This window comes from Pterocles gutturalis, unplaced genomic scaffold (genome assembly GCF_000699245.1).
Source record: "Pterocles gutturalis isolate BGI_N339 unplaced genomic scaffold, ASM69924v1 scaffold349, whole genome shotgun sequence".
Lineage (NCBI taxonomy): Eukaryota > Metazoa > Chordata > Aves > Pterocliformes > Pteroclidae > Pterocles > Pterocles gutturalis.
This window is the reverse complement of record NW_010132845.1, coordinates 34,426-57,519: the sequence shown is the minus strand read 5'-3', so window position 1 is coordinate 57,519 and position 23,094 is coordinate 34,426. Positions and strand designations below refer to the sequence as shown.

Below are 23,094 nucleotides of genomic sequence, written 5' to 3'. Positions count from 1 at the left end.
ACTCACAGAAACAAGTCTTCCACCTCCCAGTTCCCTGCTGTTGGCGTCAGATTGCATTGCTACGAATGGATGTGCTTTAGTCATTGCATCCATTGTCCTGGATAAAGCCAAATCACAGACCAGCAATAACTTTACTGCTATTGCATGAGACATCAGATTCAGAACTAAACCGAAAAGAAAAGCCAGAGGGGAAGTTCACCTTCTGCTGTATGGCATGGAGCAAAGGACTTCTGGCTCAAGATGACCAGTCGAAGGTGGTCCACACAGAAATTCAGCTTACTCTGAGGTTTAGAAACAGGAGGCCACGAGGGACATTCCCTGGCTGGACTGTGCCTGTGCAGTGACAGCAGCATGACACAGTCACCAAGTCCCATTTTCCTCCATGCTCCAGCCTCTGCCTAAAGAACCTGCGAGTTCATGGCTATACCAAAGACATTTCTACAGACCTGAAAAATCAGACTTCCCAAACCAGCATTGTAAGATAATGAACAGCAAACGCTTTGTTCAGCTCGTGCTGATCTTCATTCAGTACATTTACTCTTCAGTCACAATGTCCTTTTTAAAAGTGTTCAGACCCGGGGGGAGGAAATCAGTCAGGAACAAAGCACAAAACAGGAACGGTTAACACCAACCTCCCTACAAAACATGAAATCTGCATTTGCTTCCACTTCAGAGCGCCTGACAACACAGCAAAAATCGTCTGTACGTCTTGCCAGCATTTCGAGGGTACACCCTGTTCCACTCATCCTGGTTCTTATTCTCTCTTTGGGCACCTGCCCCTGGAAACAGTAGAAATAAAGCTGCGATTAGAGCATCAGAGTTGACCCAGCGTAACAGGTATCCTCCTGTTATCACTTTGATGTAAGTAGAGCTTACATATGGGTTTGGGATGTGGCAGATCCAGCTGTCTCCTGTAGCGCATCCCAATCAGGATAATAAGCAGTTCAGCTAAGCAAACAATCCCCGTTGGTACCCAGAAACTCCGGCTGGGAAGAGCATCCCTTCAGCTGCAGAAAGTGAGTCTGAGTTTAGCTCAGTAACCTGACCATAGCCTGGCCACCGGTACCAGGAGGGTGCGATTTCGTTCAGAGTAACGTGCTTCTGCCAGAGCTGCATCCTCTCAGAGCACTGCACTGTCCTGCCTGCTGTTCTGTAAGATGACAAGAAATCATGTTGAAATGTTGTACAAAAATGTAACTAATTATATCTCAAGGTATCTGAGCATTCAACTTCCAAAGCACACCTCACAAAATGAAAACATTTAAAGGCAACAAGAGATGAGAGCAGTTGGCACCTTCCAGGAAAGCAGCTCCTCCCTGGAACACACACGTTTTTACGAGGCTGATCAGCTCATGGAACAAAGGACCACCAGAAGTCAGTATTTAGACATTTATTTCAGATAAGCAGTTTACACGCCTATTATTGAGCAAAACTGAATTGCAAATATACAAATACCGTAACAAGCATATCAAAGAACATAACTGGCACTAGTGTTATAAGCACATTACTGAAACTGGTGAAGGTAAGTCATGGAAGAGGACCACAGCTTTTCTTGAGCATTTTCTCTTTATCCAACCAAACTTCCAGTAGCACCATAATGGCAATACATGAAACACAAGACAGAACATTGTTAACTGTTACTCTGATAGTCACTTTTTTTTTAATTTTAGTGAATTACATAGCAAAAAAAATGTTAACAGTGCAGGCGCTTTGGCCAACTTCAGCTTGTGTCCAGCTGTACATCTTCCATATGAAAAAGAAAAAAGCCAGCATATTTGGAATCCGTCTTTGCACTGGGGCAGTCATTGCACTGCACTTCCATTCTGGGACTGAAGGTACGCGTGTCTTGCAAAGAGATGTCATGTCCACTAAAGCCTGAGTGAGTCTTTGGTAGGCTAATACTTCACTGTTATTATACATTTATCTACAACAGTCATTTTATTCACTGGAATTTTCTTTTGTGATCCAAGGTGGCCAAAGAGGACATTCTGGAAAACATTACAGTAAAATCCTCCAACGACCAGGCACTTCAAACCCAGTCTTTTCCAAAGGCACCAAGAATTGATGGGGCATCATTTTTTCCCCCTAACGAAAGGTGACTGCATCTGCTTTTCTACAATGCTTATAAACCACTGGATTGTTATTTTACAGTTTTTATACACTATATAGTAGCCTTACCTGCTACACTGGTTGGTTGCATGAATAAATAAGTAACCCCACTGCTCTTCACAGGTGATGTCTCCTTTCCACCATGTATTAAGTACCAATTTCTTCTGTTTCCAAATCAGGTAAAATGCCATAACCTCAGTGTACACACATACAAACGCTTCTGACACAGGCTAGGTCCATCTGAAGATATGCGGTTCATTCTACATGCATTCTAAATACAGTGTGTCCAGTTATGAAACAAAATTATCATGACAAATACTCACTGTTGAAATATGTTTGTACAGGTCTCTGCAAAACTTTCGCTTCCCTTAAACAGAGTTCACACAAGAATGGTTTTAAGTCACTAACGCTCAGCTAACACCCATTTATCCCAAACCCCGTATTTTCCAAGTGAACAGTGCAGGACATATTATTCATTTCAGCATTTAACGTATTAAGAATTTACCAATTTTTATCTAAATACACCAAGTATATGCTTTCAAGCAAAGTTGTGGCAAAAATATGAAACACAGACGTATTTGTACTGCTGTAATGCACTTGGTTAAAGCCTTCACGTCTCTTCACACAGGTCTAAGATCCCTATGAAGTATTTTGCCTTATCAGACAAGCATATATAAAATGCAATTGTATCAAAACCTTGCTTCTACTGGTCACCTGAAACTTAGGGAAGTCACATGTAATTCAACCAGCTTTCAGACAGGGTTCTTTAGTGGTAAATATATTTTTGCAGCACTTACAGGCTTAAATTTCAGTCTGAATAGAAGTGCTTACTTCCACAGCATGTTGTGAAAGGTTGTTGTTTGTTTCTTTCAGCGTTTCACCCACACCTAAATTCACATCTGTGGAGGATCCATGATGAACGCTTTCCTCAGCGATGTAACTCAGCTGGGGAACATCAGTGCTGGGGGCTGTTGGAACAGGCACGGGGATTCCACTCGGCTGCGGAGAGTTTTCCAAGCGATCATTTTCCACCTCGGGGAGAACACTGACTGTGGTAAAGCGAGTGTGATAGTCGCTGGAACCATGGCTACAGGAAGTTTTCATACTTTCCATATCTGAGCAACTAAACTCAGAAAAGTGACTCGAGTGAGAATCTGCTACGGATGGAATACTATCACTAAGAGAGGGAGAGTCAAATTCACTGGAGTTTGTGCTTTGCTGTTCCAACAGCTGAGCGTCCATATCCTCTCTTGTCTCATTTATCTTCATGCTACTCTTCTTCCTCAGCTTTCCTTTACATTTTTTTCCTGCTGTTGTTTCTTTGGACCACTTGGTGGCATTAGATTTACTTTCTGGCAAGCAGGCCGATGAACAACCGGCATTGCTCCGACCTGCAGCACTGCCGTCATCAACACTGCTGCTTCCGCTGTTGTGTCGGAATTTGGCTGGCTTGGATTCGATATCCACTTGCACTTCCATGCTGTTGCCTTCCCTAGAACAAGAAAGAATCCGTGAGTCTAAGCGGTCATCTAAGACAAGCTAGCTAACGTGGCAAAAAAAAAAAAACCTCTTACTGCTTCCTGAGATACACATGAAAACAAAGTTCGGGAGATGTAATTTGTTTCAGAAAAAGTATTTAACTGAGTAAACAGCCAAAAGAAAACACAAAGTCTGAGATATCAAACACTGAGCTATAGTGATGGGGCTCCTCTGTGGAAATAACCTTGGCAAATCACAGGTAATTCCATTTTTAAAAAAAAATCGCAGTTTCAAAGGGTGATCACTAAAGTAGAGAAGCTGAGGTATGGTTAGAATATCCCTTAATAAGCAAAGCTTTTCATCTTCTGTTTTCACCACAGGTCTCTTACCTGTCCAAAGGGATGTAGGAGTTCAGAATGGATCCTGCCATCGCTTTGGTACTGGCGTTATCACTAACTGTTCCCAAGCTAACTGTGCCAGATTCTCCACTCAGACTGTATCGTTCTTTCTGTACGTCTGCTTGTACTTCCAGTCTGGGAGAGAAAGAAAGAGAGTTGCATATCCTGCTGCTACAGTGAAACACACTAGTTCACCGTTCAGTAGTAAGCAGAGTTTATTAGTTACTCCAGTACAGATGCACATATTTACCCGACAGAAACAGGTTCTCTCTTCCTGCTGTCAAAAATGAGTATTTTCTGATACAAAACCACCCAAAAGCAAAACCAGATTAATTTCCCAACAAAGCAAAACGTTGTGTGCTAACCAGAGGTTCTGGATTCTTTCCTCCCTGAGATTTACAAGAACAACTTCCAGGCTTAGCTACACTTCTTTTGCAGATAGTGTACTGTATGCTAAAAATGGAAAAAACAAATCAGAAGGGTACGTAAGTTCACGGCATTATAGTTCCCCTGTTTCTCCAGCTGCAAAATTATTATTAATCAAATAACAGGCAGAGAACTGTGTTCTGTACTCAGTTTTATACTGTATTGTTATCATCTGCAATAGGAATAACAGAAACCTGAGCAATCTTAAGTTGGGCTGAGCAGATAAACCAGAAATCAAATTACAAGCTTTTTTCCCCATGCCTTCTTTATCTATGTCCTGACAGTGAACTGCAAGTGGGTTTTTTTGTTTTGTTTTCCACTCTCAGCTCTTTAAAGAGGCGGACAGGTATACCTCATTCAGCAGTTACAGCCTGAAACACCTGTCCCAGAATAAGGAAACTTGATGCTATCCTGTCCTCCACACTCCATATAGCCTGGAATTCCTCAAGAAAGTGAGCAGTGTTAGCATCTGATTTAAAGAGCAAATTCCATCCTGAACCCTAACAATCCTTTCCAGACACATCTCTTCAGGATGCAGGACAGCCAACAGCAAGGCCCCCATCCACAGGAGGCACTGAGCACCAGCAAGAAGTTACCACCTCGGCAAGGCCAGGTACCCTGCTGCCTCCCCTGCTGCCCAGGTCCGCTCTGAACCCACACTCTAGCCAGGGGTTCTGAACACACAGCTCAGTACTTGCCGACTGTTGAACAAGTCAGCAGTTGTGACTTTAGGGTGAGATGCACCAAAGCACACGGCTGTGTTGGACATGAGGTGCCTCCCTCGGACTCCTGGGTAGAGGCTGCTCTCCTGGGAAGCAGGAGAACATGATCTCAGGCCCCATTCACCCTGAAAAAAATTCCAACTCTTCTTTGAGGAGTCTGGCAGGATCTCTTGGAAATCAAGTTTGTGAGAGAGGAACTGTCTCTATCTCCCAATAGGAAGATAACAAATAAAAAAATAAAAACCAAAAAACCCTAGTAATACCACTTTCTCTGCTTGTATGTAGAGCAGGACACTGTGCAGTGGAAAGCGTGTGTCTTACCTGTTAAAGCAGTTAACCATTGCACTCCCTGAGAGACTCCCCGTTATACTGGCCCCGGCCAGGGCCATGGTACTAGCCGTTTCGCTCAGGTTGTCTCGAATGGCTCCTATTCTGTCCATGTGGCTTCCACTTGCACTCAAGCTGCCAGTCAGTCCTCCAACGCTTCCTTCGCCGATGCTAGGGTTATGACGAGCCTCTGCTACCGAAGTGGTATCTAGACAGAATAAAGAAGGCTTGTCAGTTACGGAAATAGGATGTAGTAGTTTCTAGAATGGGACCATGGAAACTGTTCCTGAAATTATGCTGAGAAAAAGGATTTACAGAACATAAGTGTGACACAAAGATAACTTTGTCAAAAAAGAGACCTTTCTTGGAGTTGCTAGAACAGTTATGTGATGTCAGGCACAACTAAGATACCAAAAAAGTTAACTGTGGACAGGTTAGGTAACATGGAGTCAAGGAACACAGACAGACCCTACACAAAGCAGACTGCCATATAATTAAAATTTAAAAAGCACCAGATCAGCATTCAGTTCCCCCTATTGTAGATAAACAGATGAAAGCCAGCAAGCTTCCAAAAAACCAGTATTCTGAAAAAGCAGCATTAATTCTATCATCTTAAACCTTGAGTCTGGCACTGATTAAAATAGCCAAGAAGAGTTTTAATAGTTATATTACAGCACAGCACCACACACAGAGAAGCCATCCTCATCTGAGAGCTGGTCTTTCAGCAACCAGTGGAAGTAATCTGAACTGTATAGTTCCTCTTCTGCACATTAAGTACTACAGTATCTAAGGTCATCAAATATAAGGCTCAAAGCCCAAATTTATAGAAAAAGAAACACAGAATTTTCTTACCTACAGCTGCATTTGTTCCACCAACGTTTATATCATTTTCATCATCAAATTCTATCCTGACACCTTTTCCGTTGCCTGCTGACACACCACAACCTCCACTTCGGCAGAGGGAGATTGGCACAACTCCATACACGTACGCCAGCATAATAGGAACACCAATACCTAAAGAGCAAAGCGCAGTCTTTCATTAAATGGGACTTGTATTTTGGAGCCTTTCATAAAAGCAATTTCATTTTCCATCATTGCTTAATATTTCACACTTGAAAGAAATCAGGAGGGAGGAAAATTAATAAATATTGGTACATCACTAAGGTGAAATGACGGGAAAGTGCTTTCAGCCCGCAGATGTCCTCTAGCAGCACGGGTAGGCAGAGAAGCTTAACGCTTGATGAGTTAGTACTTCCTGTGTGTCCATAACATCTTTTAGAAACAAAATGAAAACACTTTAAAGGTTCATATAAGCTCCACTGGTGAGTGTAATAACGTACCACCTGAGAAGCAGAAACAGCAGAGATCTATTTCAAATGTTATTCAACTAAAAAAGTTACTACCTCTACTAATTTAATAAGGGGCTTGATCTTGCACCCACTGAAGCCAGAAAGGGCTTTGCTATCCATTTAATACAACTTCCCGTGGATCTTTCATATTTATCGTATCACACTGATTGCATTTAAAGATTTTAACTATACAAATTGTCCTTAAAACAAAACACGTCTGTGGAGCAGGGTGGTGGGAATTAAGGAAAAGCAGAGAAAGGAACTGTGGGGTAAAGCACACACACACAAACACACATCCATCCCACCACTTCTAGTGGACTGTGGAAGTTACTGCTTTGGCATATGAACGAAACCATTCTCTAGCTTTTGTGATGGAAGCACACAAGGTACAGAAAAACGGCAAGCTGGCACATGCTGAAAAAGCCAGCATGGAGGCAGACCCACTGTAAAGGCTCCTCAGTCCAACCTAAAAGAACGGTTCCAGTTTAAGTCTCTTTCACTAGAAATTCTTCAGCATTCAAGGAGGAAATCCATATTCTCAAGGTTATTATTTTGGAAGCCAAACAATGCCCTGAGAGACCAGAAGCCATGTGTTAACAGCAACGAGGCAAGAGTAAAAACTCCACAAAATAAAACCCCACAACTTTCCATAAGAAGCCAAGTTTTGTCTCTAGTCAGGAATGAAAAATAGCTTGAAAGAATGAGGTAAAGCAGACCTATAAATACATCCACGAGACTTTGTGTCCCACCACAGCTACAGGAGAACACTTATGACTAGCCCATCTGCATTTGCACAGTGGCCAACCATGGTTAAAAAGCAGTTTAAAGCCACAGCTTCACGGCCAGTTCAAACCATCACTCGCTAGAAGTGGCCCTCTCCTCCTGAGGCCACTTGTTGCTCTCTGAGCACTACTCCTGGCACAAGGAGGAACACTGCATACCCAGCTGTGTGATGAACCAGATCAGGGGCCTCATCCAGCTCAAAACTAAATGGTGGGTCTTAACACGAACCCACTATCCATGGCAGCTTCCATTAAGTGTAAGAGACTATATTTTTCTTCTATGTTGAGAAAAGTTTGATATGAAGTTATCAAAATATGAACAGATTCTGTGGCAACAGGTTTTTTTTCGATCAGTCATTTAAAAAAACCTTCAAATATTTCAGTTTTATATAACAATATGGAAAATCCAATTTGAAAGATAAAAATTATTTTTAATTCTTCATTTTAATGGAGCATTTCCTCAAGTACTGTATTCTCCATTCTGCCTCAATAAATGTCTAGCCTCAGACTCCTCATTGTCTTGGTTCCTTCCTTCCTATGAAAGGGCACTATAGGACTTATCTCAGCTATTTTATTCATGAGCACCTATAGAGCTCCGGTCGCAAGGTGCTACCAATACACAAAACAGTGGTATTTGCTTACCTACAGTTACTGCAGCTACAACTGGAGAAACGATCACAGATAAGGTTACACCACCTGCTATAGCCAAGTTTCGCTTGTGCTTTGAAATGTCTTTGCCTTCGTATCGATTGTGAATCTTGAGAAAAGAAAAGAAGAAACGGTTTTTAGAGTATTATCATCATCATCCATCGCTGCAAGGATGGAAGAACTGACATGTAGCAGTTTGGAATCTGTACCCTGCTCTATTCCAGACAGACCACATTCTATGTCACAATTTATTCCTTATTTCAAGGAAAATAAAATTTATACTTTTCTTAATTTTAGGCCCCCCATCCAGCAACTAAGCATTTACTGTCAGCCTCAAGTCAGAAGAGCTAAATCATTGAACAGCTTTTTGTTTGGTTGGTTAATCACTACTCCAGCTTACCTGGCTGGGAAAAGTAGACAATTTTCAGAATCAAAGAATTACCACATCTGATGAAACTGGCACTTACTCTTGTAGTAGGGCAGCCTTCACCAAACATAGCCAGGGAAGGGGGAGAGCAAGAATTCCATTCCTCTGGCATCTTCTGACAACAAATTGTTGAGACAGGAAATATTTCAGCAAACCTGAGTCTTTGCTGTGCTACTATTTACTGAGGAATCTGCAAACAGAAACCCTTCCTGATGGTTCAAGTTTGCAATGACTCTGACATGTGACTGCCTCAAGTTCATCTGCTGCAAATCCCACCTGAACCTGAAAGGCCTTCAAAGATCCCTGTTTTACAGACATTCCTCACTTTTTGTGTTTCATTTACTCTCTCTAGGAACATGGCTTTTCAGGGATATGCCCTTCACCCGTCGTCATTCTTGGCTAAGACGTAACTACAAAGGAACAACAGGTCACTATCTTAACGGTTATCATAAGGCTGAATTAATCCTCACTACATCTAAGGAGGAACACAAAGAGTACTATGAGGATAATCACAGTATTTTTATATCAACGTGCTACTGCAAGAAGAATGACACAAATGAGCTGGAGGCTTTATTCAGTGTTGTGCTTTCTAAATTATAATTTCAATTAGAGGTTTGGTAGGGTAGTTCTCATTTTGGAATAACCTTAAAGTATTTGTGTTTGTTCAGGCACAAGAAGCAACACCAACGAGAGAGCACTTGGATGTGGAACATACCTATGGATTAAAAAGGAAAATTGCACATGAACACTTTCACAGTACGAGTGTCTAAGAATTACAAGCCCAGGAAGATCAGGTTTCATGGGGCTCTGATCAACGAGCAGGATCACCTCAGCCACTGAATTTTACCCTTACGGACAATTTTACCTACCAAAACAAAAGGCATCCAACAAACAAAGATATCTATAAAGGCTACTGGATTCCTTAAACATAAAGCAACAAAAAGGAATGGAAGGGAGTGGCTACAGAGAAGAAACTGATTGAAAATATCAAGATAGAAGGTTACACTGGTACGAATGATTAAGAAATAAGAGACTTCAGAATGCTGAGTAAAAAATAAAGAATATCCAAATAAAAATACTGGGCTAGAAGAAGAGGGATTTCAATAAAAGCAGTAAACTGGTAGGTTACAGGAGTTGTATCTATAAAAAGAGAGGACTAGCGCGTCCTTAAGGAAACTCTATCGAAGTATAAGCACAAACTCTTCCAATGCAGAAGACAGACAGAACGTTATAAAAGAACAACGAACCTTCCTTCACTGAAGCAACAGGAGCATTAAGAAAATAGAAAGTAGGTCAGATTACTATGAATAGTTACAAAGGAACAGCACGAGTGTGTCAGGACAAAATCACAAAGGTTAAAATAGAGGAGACAAAAAGCAAAGGACATCAAAGTCAGCAAGAAATTATTAAACAAGTATCTGCGAGCAAGAGGAAGACCAAAATGGATCAATGTGCTATTTAACAAAAAGGAAAGACAGCCAGTGGATGAAACTGGAGGCCTGCTCAATTTTTCTCCCTTCAGTTGTCACTAAAGATCAACTGTGAGACAGGTGACTGGTGACAAAGGAGTGAGATCTGTAGGAAAACAGCAGGATAGAGTGTATCTACATGAGCTGATCTGAAAAATATCTCAGCAGGCCCAACTTCAGAGCCATTAATAATAATTTTTGAAAACTATTATGCATAGAAGATGTCTTTAAAAAAAAAAAAAAATCAGGAAAACTGGAAAAAGTTAAACTGTAATGATCTTTAAAAAGGTGTAAAACAAGAAGCTGGTGAACTAAAGACCAGTGAACCGAACTTTAATTTCCTGAAAACTGGAAAATTGTAGACACCAAAGAAAATGTAGGAACTAAAGAGGCCACACTGATTTGTTTCAAGTAGAAATCACGTCGATTTAATTTTCTTCTGTGACAAGACAACCAGCCTTGAGGATAAGGAGAAACAGACGTCACACACTGACTTGAATAAAATTTTGATGTTTTCTTGTGTGACACTCAAACAGGTTGTAATGGTCCAGACTGAAAAACACGATAAATCTACCATTAGCTTCATGTAAAACTGACAGAAAACATCTGAGTTGTCATTAGCATATTTTTTTACACTCTAAATTGAAACTCTTCACCCTCTACTTTTTCCAAGAGATACTCCCTGGATCCAAGAGCATTCACCATTTTTATGAAGATGGAAAGAGAAGAATGTGTGTGTTGAATTTCAGGCCAATAGAGTCTGGCAAGGTTGCAAGAATGCCAGAACTCATACTAGTCTTGAGCTCTTCACCCTCTACTTTTTCCAAGAGATACTCCCTGGATCCAAGAGCATTCACCATTTTTATGAAGATGGAAAGAGAAGAATGTGTGTGTTGAATTTCAGGCCAATACAGTCTGGCAAGGTTGCACTCAGTCTTGAGAAGTTGAAAAAATGGACTGAAATGACTAAGATGCAGCACAATGGTAATGAGTTCGAGACTACCCTTAGGAAGAGACCAATTGCCTAAATTGCCAGTGTGGTGGGGAAGGGTGTTCTAGAGTACAGAAAATGAAAACAGCATGTTGTTCAGAAAGAGATAACTGGCAGTTAAATGCATAGGATCACCCTTTCTTTTAACTCAGCTGTAGTAATTCTTCAACTTCACTGGTATATTCAAACTGGACAAAAACAGTTGCAGTATGAACAGGTGGAAGGAAATCCAGGAGAGAAGATGAGAATCAGTGTGTTTTCCTGACAGTTTGTATAAAAAAAAACCCAAAACACATTGGAAGCGCTAGGTTTGTTTAGACATAAGAATTACAGTGGATTTAAAAATGATCAACTACATAATGGGATATTGCAAAGCAAAAGGATTCCTTACATCAGCTGAAGATAGGGCAATAAGAATTTAGTGCAGGAACAGAATTTACATTAATGTTAGAAAAAACTATTTACTAAGAAAATTAGGCTAGGAGAGGCTGTGGAATCTCCATCATCACATGTTTTGAAGAAAAGTGCAAACACGTGACAGGAGTCACATAAAAACGACCATTAAGCCGTGGGGTACAATGGAAATTTTCATGAGGCTGCCCTCACAGACTAACTTTCTGAGACTTTACCGCGGATATGTGGAAGTTGCTCCGTGATGGGGGCCTATCCCAAAATCTAATCAGAAAAGCAGAGCATGCAACAGTAACCTGAAACAGGTAACTGCCACCTTCTTCCTCTCATCATGTATAAGGTTCCAATGACTGTATGGGACTGAGACAAAACAGAACAGAAGGGTCAAAAAACAACCACAGAAGAAGGTAGGAGTAATTGCTCGAATGAAAAAGACGAAAATATACAGTGGGAAACCTGCATCCCTGGACTTTTCATCTGGCAGCAACAGCTCATGTGAGAAACACTTCCCTCCCCTGCCAATAAATGCAGAATTATGTGTCCGTGTCAGTCACTGGGAGAATCCGTGCTGATAAAAGCAGAAAATCTTTTCACAAAACTCAAAAAAATCTTTTGATTATGCTACCCAAGACATGTAACTGAACACTCAGCACCTTACCAAGCCATCATTTCAAAAAGCCCATTTCCAAAAGATTTGGATAACTTACTACTTTATCCTAAATTACAAATAGGAGAGGCAATTCTCTTTTGTTTTCCATGCAATTTATTATTTACTTTATACTAAAAGTTGTTAATATTTTTGAGAGGAAATACACCAACTGCCTCCTGATTAACATGGTCATTTCCAGCTGATTCCCACAAACAGTAAAATGAAGGTAGATGCTGTCTGGCTACCTGCACTGAACACTGCTTCCCATGCTGGACCGGCCCGAGGCCATTAACAAGCTGCTGAGTATAAATGCTTCAACGTGTGCAGGCACTAACTACTACTAGAAGTTTACACTACAATAGTGGTAACTATCTGCTTTTAAGAAAGGATTTCCTTTCTGTCTTCCTTCTCCTCTAAATATTGTTTAATTCTAAGGGACACAAGGGAAAGCAGGTATTAAAAATAGAGCAATTTTGACAAAGTATACCTAAGAACTCCCATGGCAAGATGCAGAAACTGGAAATTGTTCAGCGTTTTCTCTGCTTGTTTTAAGAGGAACTACATTGTGAAACACACTGCTTCTCCCTCCTGTACAATTGGAGCAAATATCCTCAAACAATCCCTGAGGAGCAGGATTTGGGAGTGTTGGTTGATGAGAAGCTGAACACGACCTGACAATGAGCACCTGCAGCCCGCAAGGCCAACAGGATCCTGGGCTGCATCGAAAGAAGTGTGACCAGCAGGTTGAGGGAGGGGATTCTCCCCCTCTGCTCTGCTCTCATGAGACCCCACCTGGAGTGCTGCATCCAGCTCTGGGGGCCTGACATAAGACAGACATGGATCTTTGGAGCGAGTCCAGAGGAGGGCCACAAAAATAATCAGAGGGCTGGAGCACACCGGTAAAAGGACAGGCTGAGAGAGTTGGGGTTGTTCAGCCCAGAGCAGAGAAGGCTCCAGGGAGACCTTAGAGCAGCTTCCAGTGCTGAAAGGGGGCTACAGGAGAGATGGGGAGGGACTCTGCATCAGGGGGTGTGGTGACAGGATGAGGAGTAACGGTTTTAAGCTGAAAGAGGGCAGATTTAGATTAGATATTATTAAGAAATGTTTTACTGTGAGGGTGGGGAGGCAGTGGCCCAGGTTGCCCAGGGAAGCTGTGGATGCCCCATCCCTGGAGGGGTTCAAGGCCAGGCTTGGGCAACCTGGGCTAGTGGAGGGTGTCCCTGCCCATGGCAGGGGGATTGGAACTTGATGATCTCTAAGGTCCCTTCCAACCCAAACCATTCTGTGATTCTGTGATTCAGGGGTTGGTTTGTTTGGTTTTTGGGGGTTGTTTGTTTTGGTTTTTTTAATGGCTGGTGAAGGTAGCCAACCAAACATGGTATTGCTCAAGTCATACAACGCAGGAGGTAAAACCTGAAGCATGTTTAGGAGCTGCAGCACATTTTACCTTACGTCCCACATACACAGGAATTCCAATAATCATAGCAGGAATAGCAATGCCAGCTATTAAGGCAATTCCTACAGGAGCTCCAACAAGCGTTCCTAGTTGCCACAGTATTTTCTTCTTACGGCTCCACGGTTTCTTTCCCCAAAATGTGCAACCTGATGGGCTAATAGAAAGAGGTAAGAAAACTGTGAAGAAACTGTAAATAAATCAACATAACTACACAGTACTGAACAGTTCTCTAGGTAGAAAATTGTTCTTAGTTCAAGTTAGAAATGTTATAGATACCAAATCATCAGTTCTAATCTCTTCAGAGTTTTTTTTTTCTCTTTACAGCATGTTTTGCAACGTAAAGAGAATGATGTTGCATATGCATACTGCATGCCAGCCTGTGGTTCACAGGTAACTTATATAATCAGAGGTTTTGTATCGCTTACTACAAAGACAATACAGCAGTATTAAGAATCAGTAAAAACAGTGGGTATGTTAATCTAAAACACTTCATTTGCTGTACTAAGTACACATTGCATTCATGCAACTTAGAAAAATTGTTTAAAATAAAAAATATCAAAGCACTAATTTAAATACATGCATTGAAAACGAACATAATTCTCAGATATAGACACTTCAACTGTGACTGTCTACTCCTAAAGGAAGAAAGCCAAACTTACAACACCCAGGAATCTACTTCTATATACGTTAAAGACAAATTACCAACCACATTAGTATTTTTCTTCTTAAATGTACCTTAAATAATGTAAATCTGAGATCTCTTTCATACACAGCCAACAGAATTCACAGCCACAGACAGCACAAGTCATATGATTGCAGCTTCCATCATTCATTTTTATTATGTAAGCAGCACAGCGTGGGCATGGCTTTATGTCATCAGCTGTTTAAAAATGAAGATGAAGATCGTATCAGTTCTTTAGACAAGCAGATTTAATCAAAGTATAGACATATGTTTGTGAAAACTGATTGAATCATTATCTGAAAAATGCAAGAAGTTTAAGTTTGCTTTACAAAACTTGATTTGGCAATGACTTGATAGCTATTTGTATTTGTAAACCTTGGACAAAGTAAAACTAATGAAAACAAGGCATATTAGATCATAGTCAAGGAATTGACTAGTTAATGCATACTCTCTGTTCAAGGATTTTCTAAGCTTAATGCAATATACATTAGAGTCAGATATTAAATATGTATGTAATACAAGATTGATAATATGGTCTCTTTAAATATAGTCTGTTACATTTCATGCTGTTATGAATATTTTGCTTCACTATTCAGTTTGCACTCTTTTTTCTTATCTTAAATCCCTCTCCACTTCCACACTAAGTGCATTTCTTTGGTATCACCAAACTCCTCTTGAGTCCTTTTCACAGCCCTATGTAATGCTTCCTTACTCCCTAGAAAAAAATATTGCAGCAAAAAGAAAATTCTGGAGACTCTCCTTGTTCCCAAGTCAAATACGGAAAATGCAGTTAAGTGACTAGCTCTATCACCAACAAACAAGGTGTCGCTGGGCAACTGCGAAATGCTCGTCCACTGACACAACCTCAGTTGTGATCTTCGTTCCTTCACATTACCGGTTAGCATCTGCACTTTGGGACAAGCTACTTACAGCAGTAGAAAGAACTTCCAGCCCCTAGTGCAGAAGTCCAAGTTTACTGCCTCTGAGCTACTAGTTAGGACAAAGGAAAAACTGGGGTTATACTTAGTATAAAGAATATCCAAAGAGGTGCAGAGCCAGCAAAAAACAGTACCTCTACCAACGCCAGTGCCCAAGGACAGCGAGCAGCTGAAAGGATGCACTGGCTATTCTCAGACGGGAACAGATACACAATCTACAGGGCAATAACTAAACCGAGCCAGTTTCTACAGCACAGGTATGGCAGAGCTACTGCTGTTCATGCTGGGAGGGACTGAAAGGGAAAGGAAAGAAGCTTGTGTGCTAATTTATTTAAAGTTTATTTGAAAATTTATTTGAAAACTAGAGCAAGACACCAATTTTTAAGGCAATGTGGGGTGCCTTGTTAAAATAAGACAGCACAAGCAACAAATTAGAGACTCCCAAGTCTACTGCTGGATTGGAAAACAACAGGTCTAACTACATTCAAGGTGCAAGAGAGAGTCTTTACCCCAAGTATCTATCTCGTTTGGGCAGGCAGCCACAAAAGCTGACACATACATCAGAGTTCAGTGTAATTCAGAGACAATTCTTATCAATAGCAAACTGGACTCTTGCTCTGCAAAACACTACCCTAAATAGTTTATCCTCTTTTTTGGGGGGGGTTACAAACAAGCTCAATTTTAAGAGATGGAATTGTTTTCTTTCAGGTACACAAGACAGATGATCATTTTATTGAAAACCAGAAATTAGTACTAACTAACATACATGTCAAACATCAGAGCTGGCACCAGTCTACTCTGAATGCAGAAAGTTTGGTTTGAGTTCCAAGTTTTATTTTTAACAGCTTCTATTATTAGCAGCCCTGTGAAATTTCACCTACAGTGGAGAATGTAAGAGTTCCCAGCGTGTAGGTGATACAACTAATGAAGTCAGCGTGTCAAACGTAGAAAATGCTATGCAGCAAGTCCCTTTGACTTCACATTTTTCAGCTACAAAGTAAGAATTTAAAATGCTGACAACCCTTTAAGACTGAAGGCAGGTGCTCTGGTCACAGAGTATTTCAAATCACAACACACACAAACTGAAAACTGTATATTTGATGTCTCTGAAACACAAAGCAGCCAGTATCTAGCATGCTACTATTCAGTTCTTTCCTTTTTAGAGTTAATTGTGCAAGTATACTAAAAAGATATTTTACAGACACACTATCCTAATCACGAATACCTGCTGCTCCAGATTCCTGGCTGTAACTAATAGATGAAGAACGAATTGTTCTCAGGCGTAGACTTTGAGCTCTCTCCTGGCGAGCAGCATCGCAGGTCTGGTTGGGATGCCAAATCTGCTTACAGTGGTAGCAAAACTCAGTTCCGCAGCCTTCTCGTCCACATGTAAGTTTGGGACAGCTGGCACATCCAAAAGCGATCACAGCATATCTTGAATGATCAAGAGGGGCAAGAGAGAATTCTGTTAATAAAACCAGTTCTATCTGCAGACTAGAGCAGACGAGACAGCTGCCAGAGCAGCTGAAGCAGGTCCAAAGGCAGGAGTTGACATGAGGCGGCCAGCACAAGTTCCTTACCACCTCTTTCCACAACTCTACCGCTATTACATTAGACCAAGACTGTACAGAAATCCTATAGTCAGTGCAACACCACTACGTGATCTGTCCTGTAATCGGTTACTGTAAAGACATCTGCCTTGGTACTGATGACATTCTGGTATTTTACTGGTTGCCTTCTATCATGAATATCACTATAAACAGATGTTTGTTTAATCTTTATATTTTAAAATGTCATAACAACAAGGCAAGTATTTCATAAATAAGGATTTTGATTTCTCAATTAAGACAATTTCACATTTTGATCATTTTTAAAAATACGTTTCAAACTGTAAATGCAGAAATTCCTAAGAGTCCAGGGCCTCACTGTCACCTTTATTCTGGCAATACTACAGAACAAAAAGCTCCAAAAACATTGAGACTTGCAAAACTGTGTTACACTATTTTGTAATCAGACACTACATGAACAATTCTACACAATGATGGTTGTTGCCAAAAATCAATTCTTCAATCAGGTTTGCAATTTGAAATTCACACGATAAAAATACTATGTGTATTATATAGTTCATATTAACACTAAATGTAAATATATACACATATGCGCCTTAATTCCTACCCATTGCAATTCTGTCCGATGATTTAATGCAATAGAAAATTTATTTAAATAGAAAACACTATAGGTCGACTGATACGGACACTTAAAGCAGATCTGTAGTTTTATTCACATGAACAGTCCCCCTGAATAGACTTCCAACAGATTTATAAATGTAGCAGGGCTTAAATTTACAGCTGTTCAAATGAAGGTAATTTTATTTTAAAAGACTGAATTGTTTATTTTTACTCTCTGCCCAATTTATAGCAGTTGCATAATTAATTCAAAATGTTCTTTATCAGTAATGATACTAAAAAAATTATTCCCACTCACATATCAAAAATGAAAATAGCTAAATTTCCAGATAGAGTAGCTAGATCTAAAGCTCTGTAAAGTTAATGCAAATCCTACCCGTTTCATTAGTGTTTGAAAACAGCACTTTTGAGGTGTCCCCCCCCCAAAGTTCTACAAACAAATAGTTTTCAACCTGTAATTTACAGATGATGCAGTTACAAATGAGATATATGCTTGTCTGTTTTCAAATATTTCTTAACTTTCCAAGTAAAAATTCATTTCAATAATTGCTAGACTCTTCTACATTGTTGTCATTAATCAGCCCTATTTTCCCAGCTTACAGCAGCTGAAGAGATAATTGCTTTGTACGTACACAAAGACTCTGATCCAAATGCTTCTTCAACATACAGGGATACATCCAAGACGCGATAACATCATACCAAAGAATTTCAAGTGTAGGATGACGTACCAATTTATATCCTGCGTCCCACTGCTAGTAAAGAATGGGTATATCCCTGAAAGCCCTCTCCATTTGGGACTAACGTGTTGGCATGCTTTTAGAAAGTAACTTTTTAGACCAGAGCACATCTCAAATCAAACCGTAAAGATTGCAGGTTTAATTTCAACATTGTGCGTTCATTTTAGAGGTGACATGAAAACCGAAAGTTTCTCTTGTTAGGTTGAGAAAAGGGACAATCAATCAAAATCAAAGTAATAATGAGTAAAACAAAAACCAGAGGCGAAAAGCAATTAATTGAAGAAAGTACGTACAGTGGGAAGAGAACAGGAATGAAGAATTTGTACTCTTTTGCCCAAAGATAAGAAAATCTAGGAATCGCTGCTCTCTTCTAATAATGTCAGCAATACAATCTCAGAGCGTAACCATTAAATAATTCAGACAGAAGAAAAGACAGAACACATTTGGAATACTGATTCACTAAGGCCTGTTAAAATGCCATCAGAAAGCTGGTATGAAGAAACAGAATCTCAAAAAACTACTCTGGAAGAAAGCCCAAGACGTTTCCTTATCCATGCTCTGTACCCCCAGGGAAAGATCACCTATTTGACAGGGTCCCCCACCAAGCCACTGCAGGTAGGCTGCAGCTGGTGTGAAGTATTTTAGTACTCCAGGTAACAACAACAGTCAGGATGCATCTGAGCTTGCAACAAAAGCTGAGGATGAAGCAACCCAGGGTCAGAAAGATTGTGGTGACACATGGAAAAGCCCATTGTAACAGATCAACCGAGCTTGCCTCCTTTTCTCCCTTCCTAATTTTCTCAGCAAGTTTTTATAATTATTTGGTCTTTATCTGGTCAAGATCCTTCTTCCAAGTGTGATGCCCAAACCCTGAAACAATATTACACCAGATGTTCCATCAATGCTGAGGAGTACAGAAGTTCTTTCTTTTACCTATTTGTTGTTGAATGTTCTACTTTGCACCTTTTTCCTATGTATTACAGTACTTTGAATTTTAAAGACCACTTTAGAAAATAATGCTATCCTCTGAAGTTATCGGACCTCTCTTCCTCTGGGATTAATTGCAGATTTAGTAAATACATTCCATCCAGCTCCTTCATGGAATATTTGATGATCTCCCATCATGACCCTAATGCATTCAGTCAGTACTACGTATCAAAACCTGAGCAGAAAAAAAGCAAGCCCTCGATTGTAACTGGCTATTGCACATGATGATTCCAGTTGCCAAAGCAATTAGAAACTGCGACTACTGTCATACCACATAATTGCTAAAGCAAAGAACTGCTGATCTGAAGCTTGTGCGTACTGTATGTGATACCTCCCCTTTAAACAACGTTTGTTGGCTGTTCAGTGAAAGTCTGAATAGCGTTTGCTTCCCTAAACCTCATGCCTGTACAATTCCTTTCTCCATCCTCCTCCTGTGCTCCAAAACAACATTAAATCCCCCTTAATACTTGCTACACTGCTGCTCACTCCTTCTTTCTGCCTCCCACTGAGTGCTTTCTCCCAGCTCCGCTGCTCAACAGCAGGGTGAGAGCGGTGCCCAGCTGGGAACCCGCTGCAGCACACACCGACTTGCCAGGTGGTGCTGGGAAAAAACGGGAAGTTTTTCCTAAAGCTTCTTAATATTAACTTGTGCTGAAACCTCAGTCCCCTCTGCCCAACATAATTGAAGGTGCTAAAGGTTTCAAAAGCAATCAGGAGCAAAACATGATCACGAGCTCTTTTTTCTCTAGGATGACAACCAAACAATGATCCTGCTACGAAGTATCCAAGTAACCACCTTCATCTGATTTTTAGACTAGTAATGATAATTCAGTGACAATGTACTCTCTCTGCACTAAAAACACAACCCATCTATCACTGTGAAGTGATTCCTTACCACAAGAAATATATTTGGAGAAAGCTGTGTTATTAACGGTACAATGAGGGTCACCCATGTAGAATTAGTTTGCTCCTCTCACACAAACACAGGCACGGTTTAGCTGCCCGGCAATACACCGGGTTTGCCACGGGACTCCACCCTCAGCGTAAGGAGCATGCAGCAGGCAGTTCTGAAGCAATGATTTAAATATTTGCTATATACGAACTAATACACTGCTGTGGTCCCACACGGCTGCACAGAACTTTAACTTTGCTCTGAAGACCCAATTTGAAATTTTATAATGGTGTTATCTACAGCAATTATCATTACAGCTTCTGACCATTTAAAGATACTTAGGATTTAAAAAAAAAAAGAGAAAACTGAGGAGCAAAAAATAAGCAAGGTGAAGTCTCCATCAAACAAACCCAGCACTTCAGAAAGCAGTGAATCACTGAAACATAGTTTAACAGAAAATGGTTTAACAGTTCTTACGTGCATGCCCTTACCCCAAGTAACAACAGTTTGTCTAGAAGAGCAAAACTCAGGGAAACCTGAGCAAAGCATACTTCTGCCTACTGAATAACACTTTCTAGCAGTTGTTTTCTTTTGCAGTTATCAAAATATTAAGAGCAAGCTCTACTGGCTTTGTCCACAAGACTTTGTTACAAACTCATGCAACCAACCCACCTCTGAAGTTATTTTTCCTTCTCTGCTCACACTGCACTACAGCAATGCCATCAACTTTGGACCAGAGGGCCTGAGAAGCTATCACCTTTCTAGTCCCTGCTTTTGACCCACATGAGCAAACTCTATTTAACTTGAAGTATGAAAACAAAAGTAAAATTCTATTTCAAATATGTTTCTTAACGAATCATTTAAACTTGAAAGCCTACTAAACATTAAGCACCTGAACACTAATGTTGTAATATTCCATCTACCCAACAGCCAGTCCTACTTCGCTTGTTCTCTTCCAACACTCCTCCTTTTCTTCCTTCGACTTAACGCTCATCTGTGAGGCTTTGAAACAGAGATATCATGTTCTGTAAGTTTTTAGTGTGCGCTGCACATCTGGATCACAGCCAGGGCTATAACCTTGAGACGTTATGGTAATGTAAACAATCTCTAAAAAAGCAACTTGCTGAAGAATGGCATTGAGACACCAACAGCAGAAAAGGGTGATGAGCTGCCCAGTAGTATTCAACCTACTCATGTCAGAATTCAGAATGGTTTCAGAACTGCAAGTATTAATGTTAAAACGTTCCTCAGATAACAAGCAGGAACAAGCTGATTATTATCTTACATCACAATTCTGTTGACAGGCAACAAGTGGTGTCTCAACCAGCCACAAGATGGAAGATACCCGAAACTGGAGAGACTTTTTTTATTGAAAGAAAGCTTTCAATCATTTCTCACAGTTAAAAAAACCAAAATACCCCATGTGCTTTAACAAATTAACCAAGTTAAAAGTACAGTCACCGAATTTTCAATTCTCTTTAGTCTGAGCATTGCACTGCTGCTTTGGCAGTGCAGCATCTAAACTTTTTCTTTGCTTGCTGTAGACACATAGCAACCACCTATCAGTACATGTCATGAAATTGCTGAACATTTCTCACAGTTAAAAAAACCAAAATACCCCATGTGCTTTAACAAATTAACCAAGTTAAAAGTACAGTCACCGAATTTTCAATTCTCTTTAGTCTGAGCATTGCACTGCTGCTTTGGCAGTGCAGCATCTAAACTTTTTCTTTGCTTGCTGTAGACACATAGCAACCACCTATCAGTTCATGTCATGAAATTGCTGAAATTTCCCCCGTGCTGGAAAAAAAAAAAAATATCCTACTTGAGGAAGCACTTTATTTTGGAAGGTGGGTTGTCTCTGTTCTGGTTTTCATTTGTTTTGGGTTTGTTTTTTTGTTAAAGAGAAATCTGCCTACTCATACAACACACAACAAAATGCTAAAGTAAAGCAATTAAGTCTTCAAAAAGTATAATGCATTATTTATGCTGTCACTTCTTTGCAGATATTGGGAAAAAATACATACCCACAATCTGGAGCCGGGCACCACCTGCAATCAGGATCTGCAACAAGCCATCGCCTAAGCATAAACTCTTCGTATTTTTCCATCAAGATGTCATCATTTAGTATCAAACGAATATCATGAGGATTAAATCGTTCTGAGCATTCCGGACAGCTAATATTAACTCTGCTCTCAGAGATTTCTATTCGGAGATACTGACGCAAGCAATCCACACAAGATCTATGGTGACAAGTCATTATCTCCGGGAACCTGTCCTTGGAGTGCCGCAAAAGGCACAAGGGGCATTCCATGAAGTCTCCACTTGGTTTGCTGCTAGAGGTTGTTCCGTTATCAGAAGAGGTACACGTGGAGAAAATAGAGTTCTTGTCTGTACACATTTCTGAATGAATACTTTCAATACTTGCAATCCCATCAACACCTCCATTTAAATCCCTAGACTTGCGTTTTGTGTCTTTTTTTCTCCGAAAAAGAGAACCCAATGAAATTCTTCTTTTCTTTGGTGCCTTTTTAACTGATGGCAAGCTCACAGAGGAAGCAGAAGATTGGAGGTCCCGATCAGAGCCCATTTGCCGATGTAAACTCATGTCTAGGTCACTCATCAGAAATTGGTTAAATTTCATATACAACCATAACCATTGTTAAGGATCAAAATACTAGAGTCAGAGGATACAGGCATATTATTATGTAATCCAGTTTGAGAGTCTTCATGCAGAAAATTCACACATATCCGCTTCCAGGAAATGCTTCACAGGAATTCCTTATGTTAGGGGGAAAGAGAAAAAAAAAAATTAGAATCACATCCATCACTTTTGGTTCTGAAAGATCACAGCACTCCTAATGACCTGTTATTCATATTACTACCGCCTTCTCACCATCTGACCCAATACTTCTGTCAGCTTTTTCTATCCATTACATCCTTCTCATCTCAGCAAGCCTGATATTTCCCTGTGGTCAAGGAATATCTTTGTGACACTTAAGCAATGCCAAGACGAGCGTCTTCACTCC

General features: G+C 40.4%; 1 protein-coding gene across 1 annotated transcript; it reads right to left on the bottom strand.

Annotated features, from left to right (window-relative positions):
- Positions 1-2,910: 2,910 nt before the first annotated feature.
- Positions 2,911-22,849, bottom strand: RNF19A (ring finger protein 19A, RBR E3 ubiquitin protein ligase). Its single transcript, XM_010080991.1, has 9 exons — positions 22,093-22,849; positions 16,489-16,697; positions 14,379-14,523; positions 13,635-13,797; positions 8,235-8,349; positions 6,314-6,475; positions 5,456-5,669; positions 3,978-4,121; positions 2,911-3,601 (listed from the first exon to the last, which is right to left on the bottom strand). The coding sequence occupies exons 1-9, from the start codon at positions 22,707-22,709 to the stop codon at positions 2,911-2,913; spliced, it is 2,460 nt and encodes an 819-aa protein (XP_010079293.1). The 5' UTR covers positions 22,710-22,849.
- Positions 22,850-23,094: the final 245 nt, after the last annotated feature.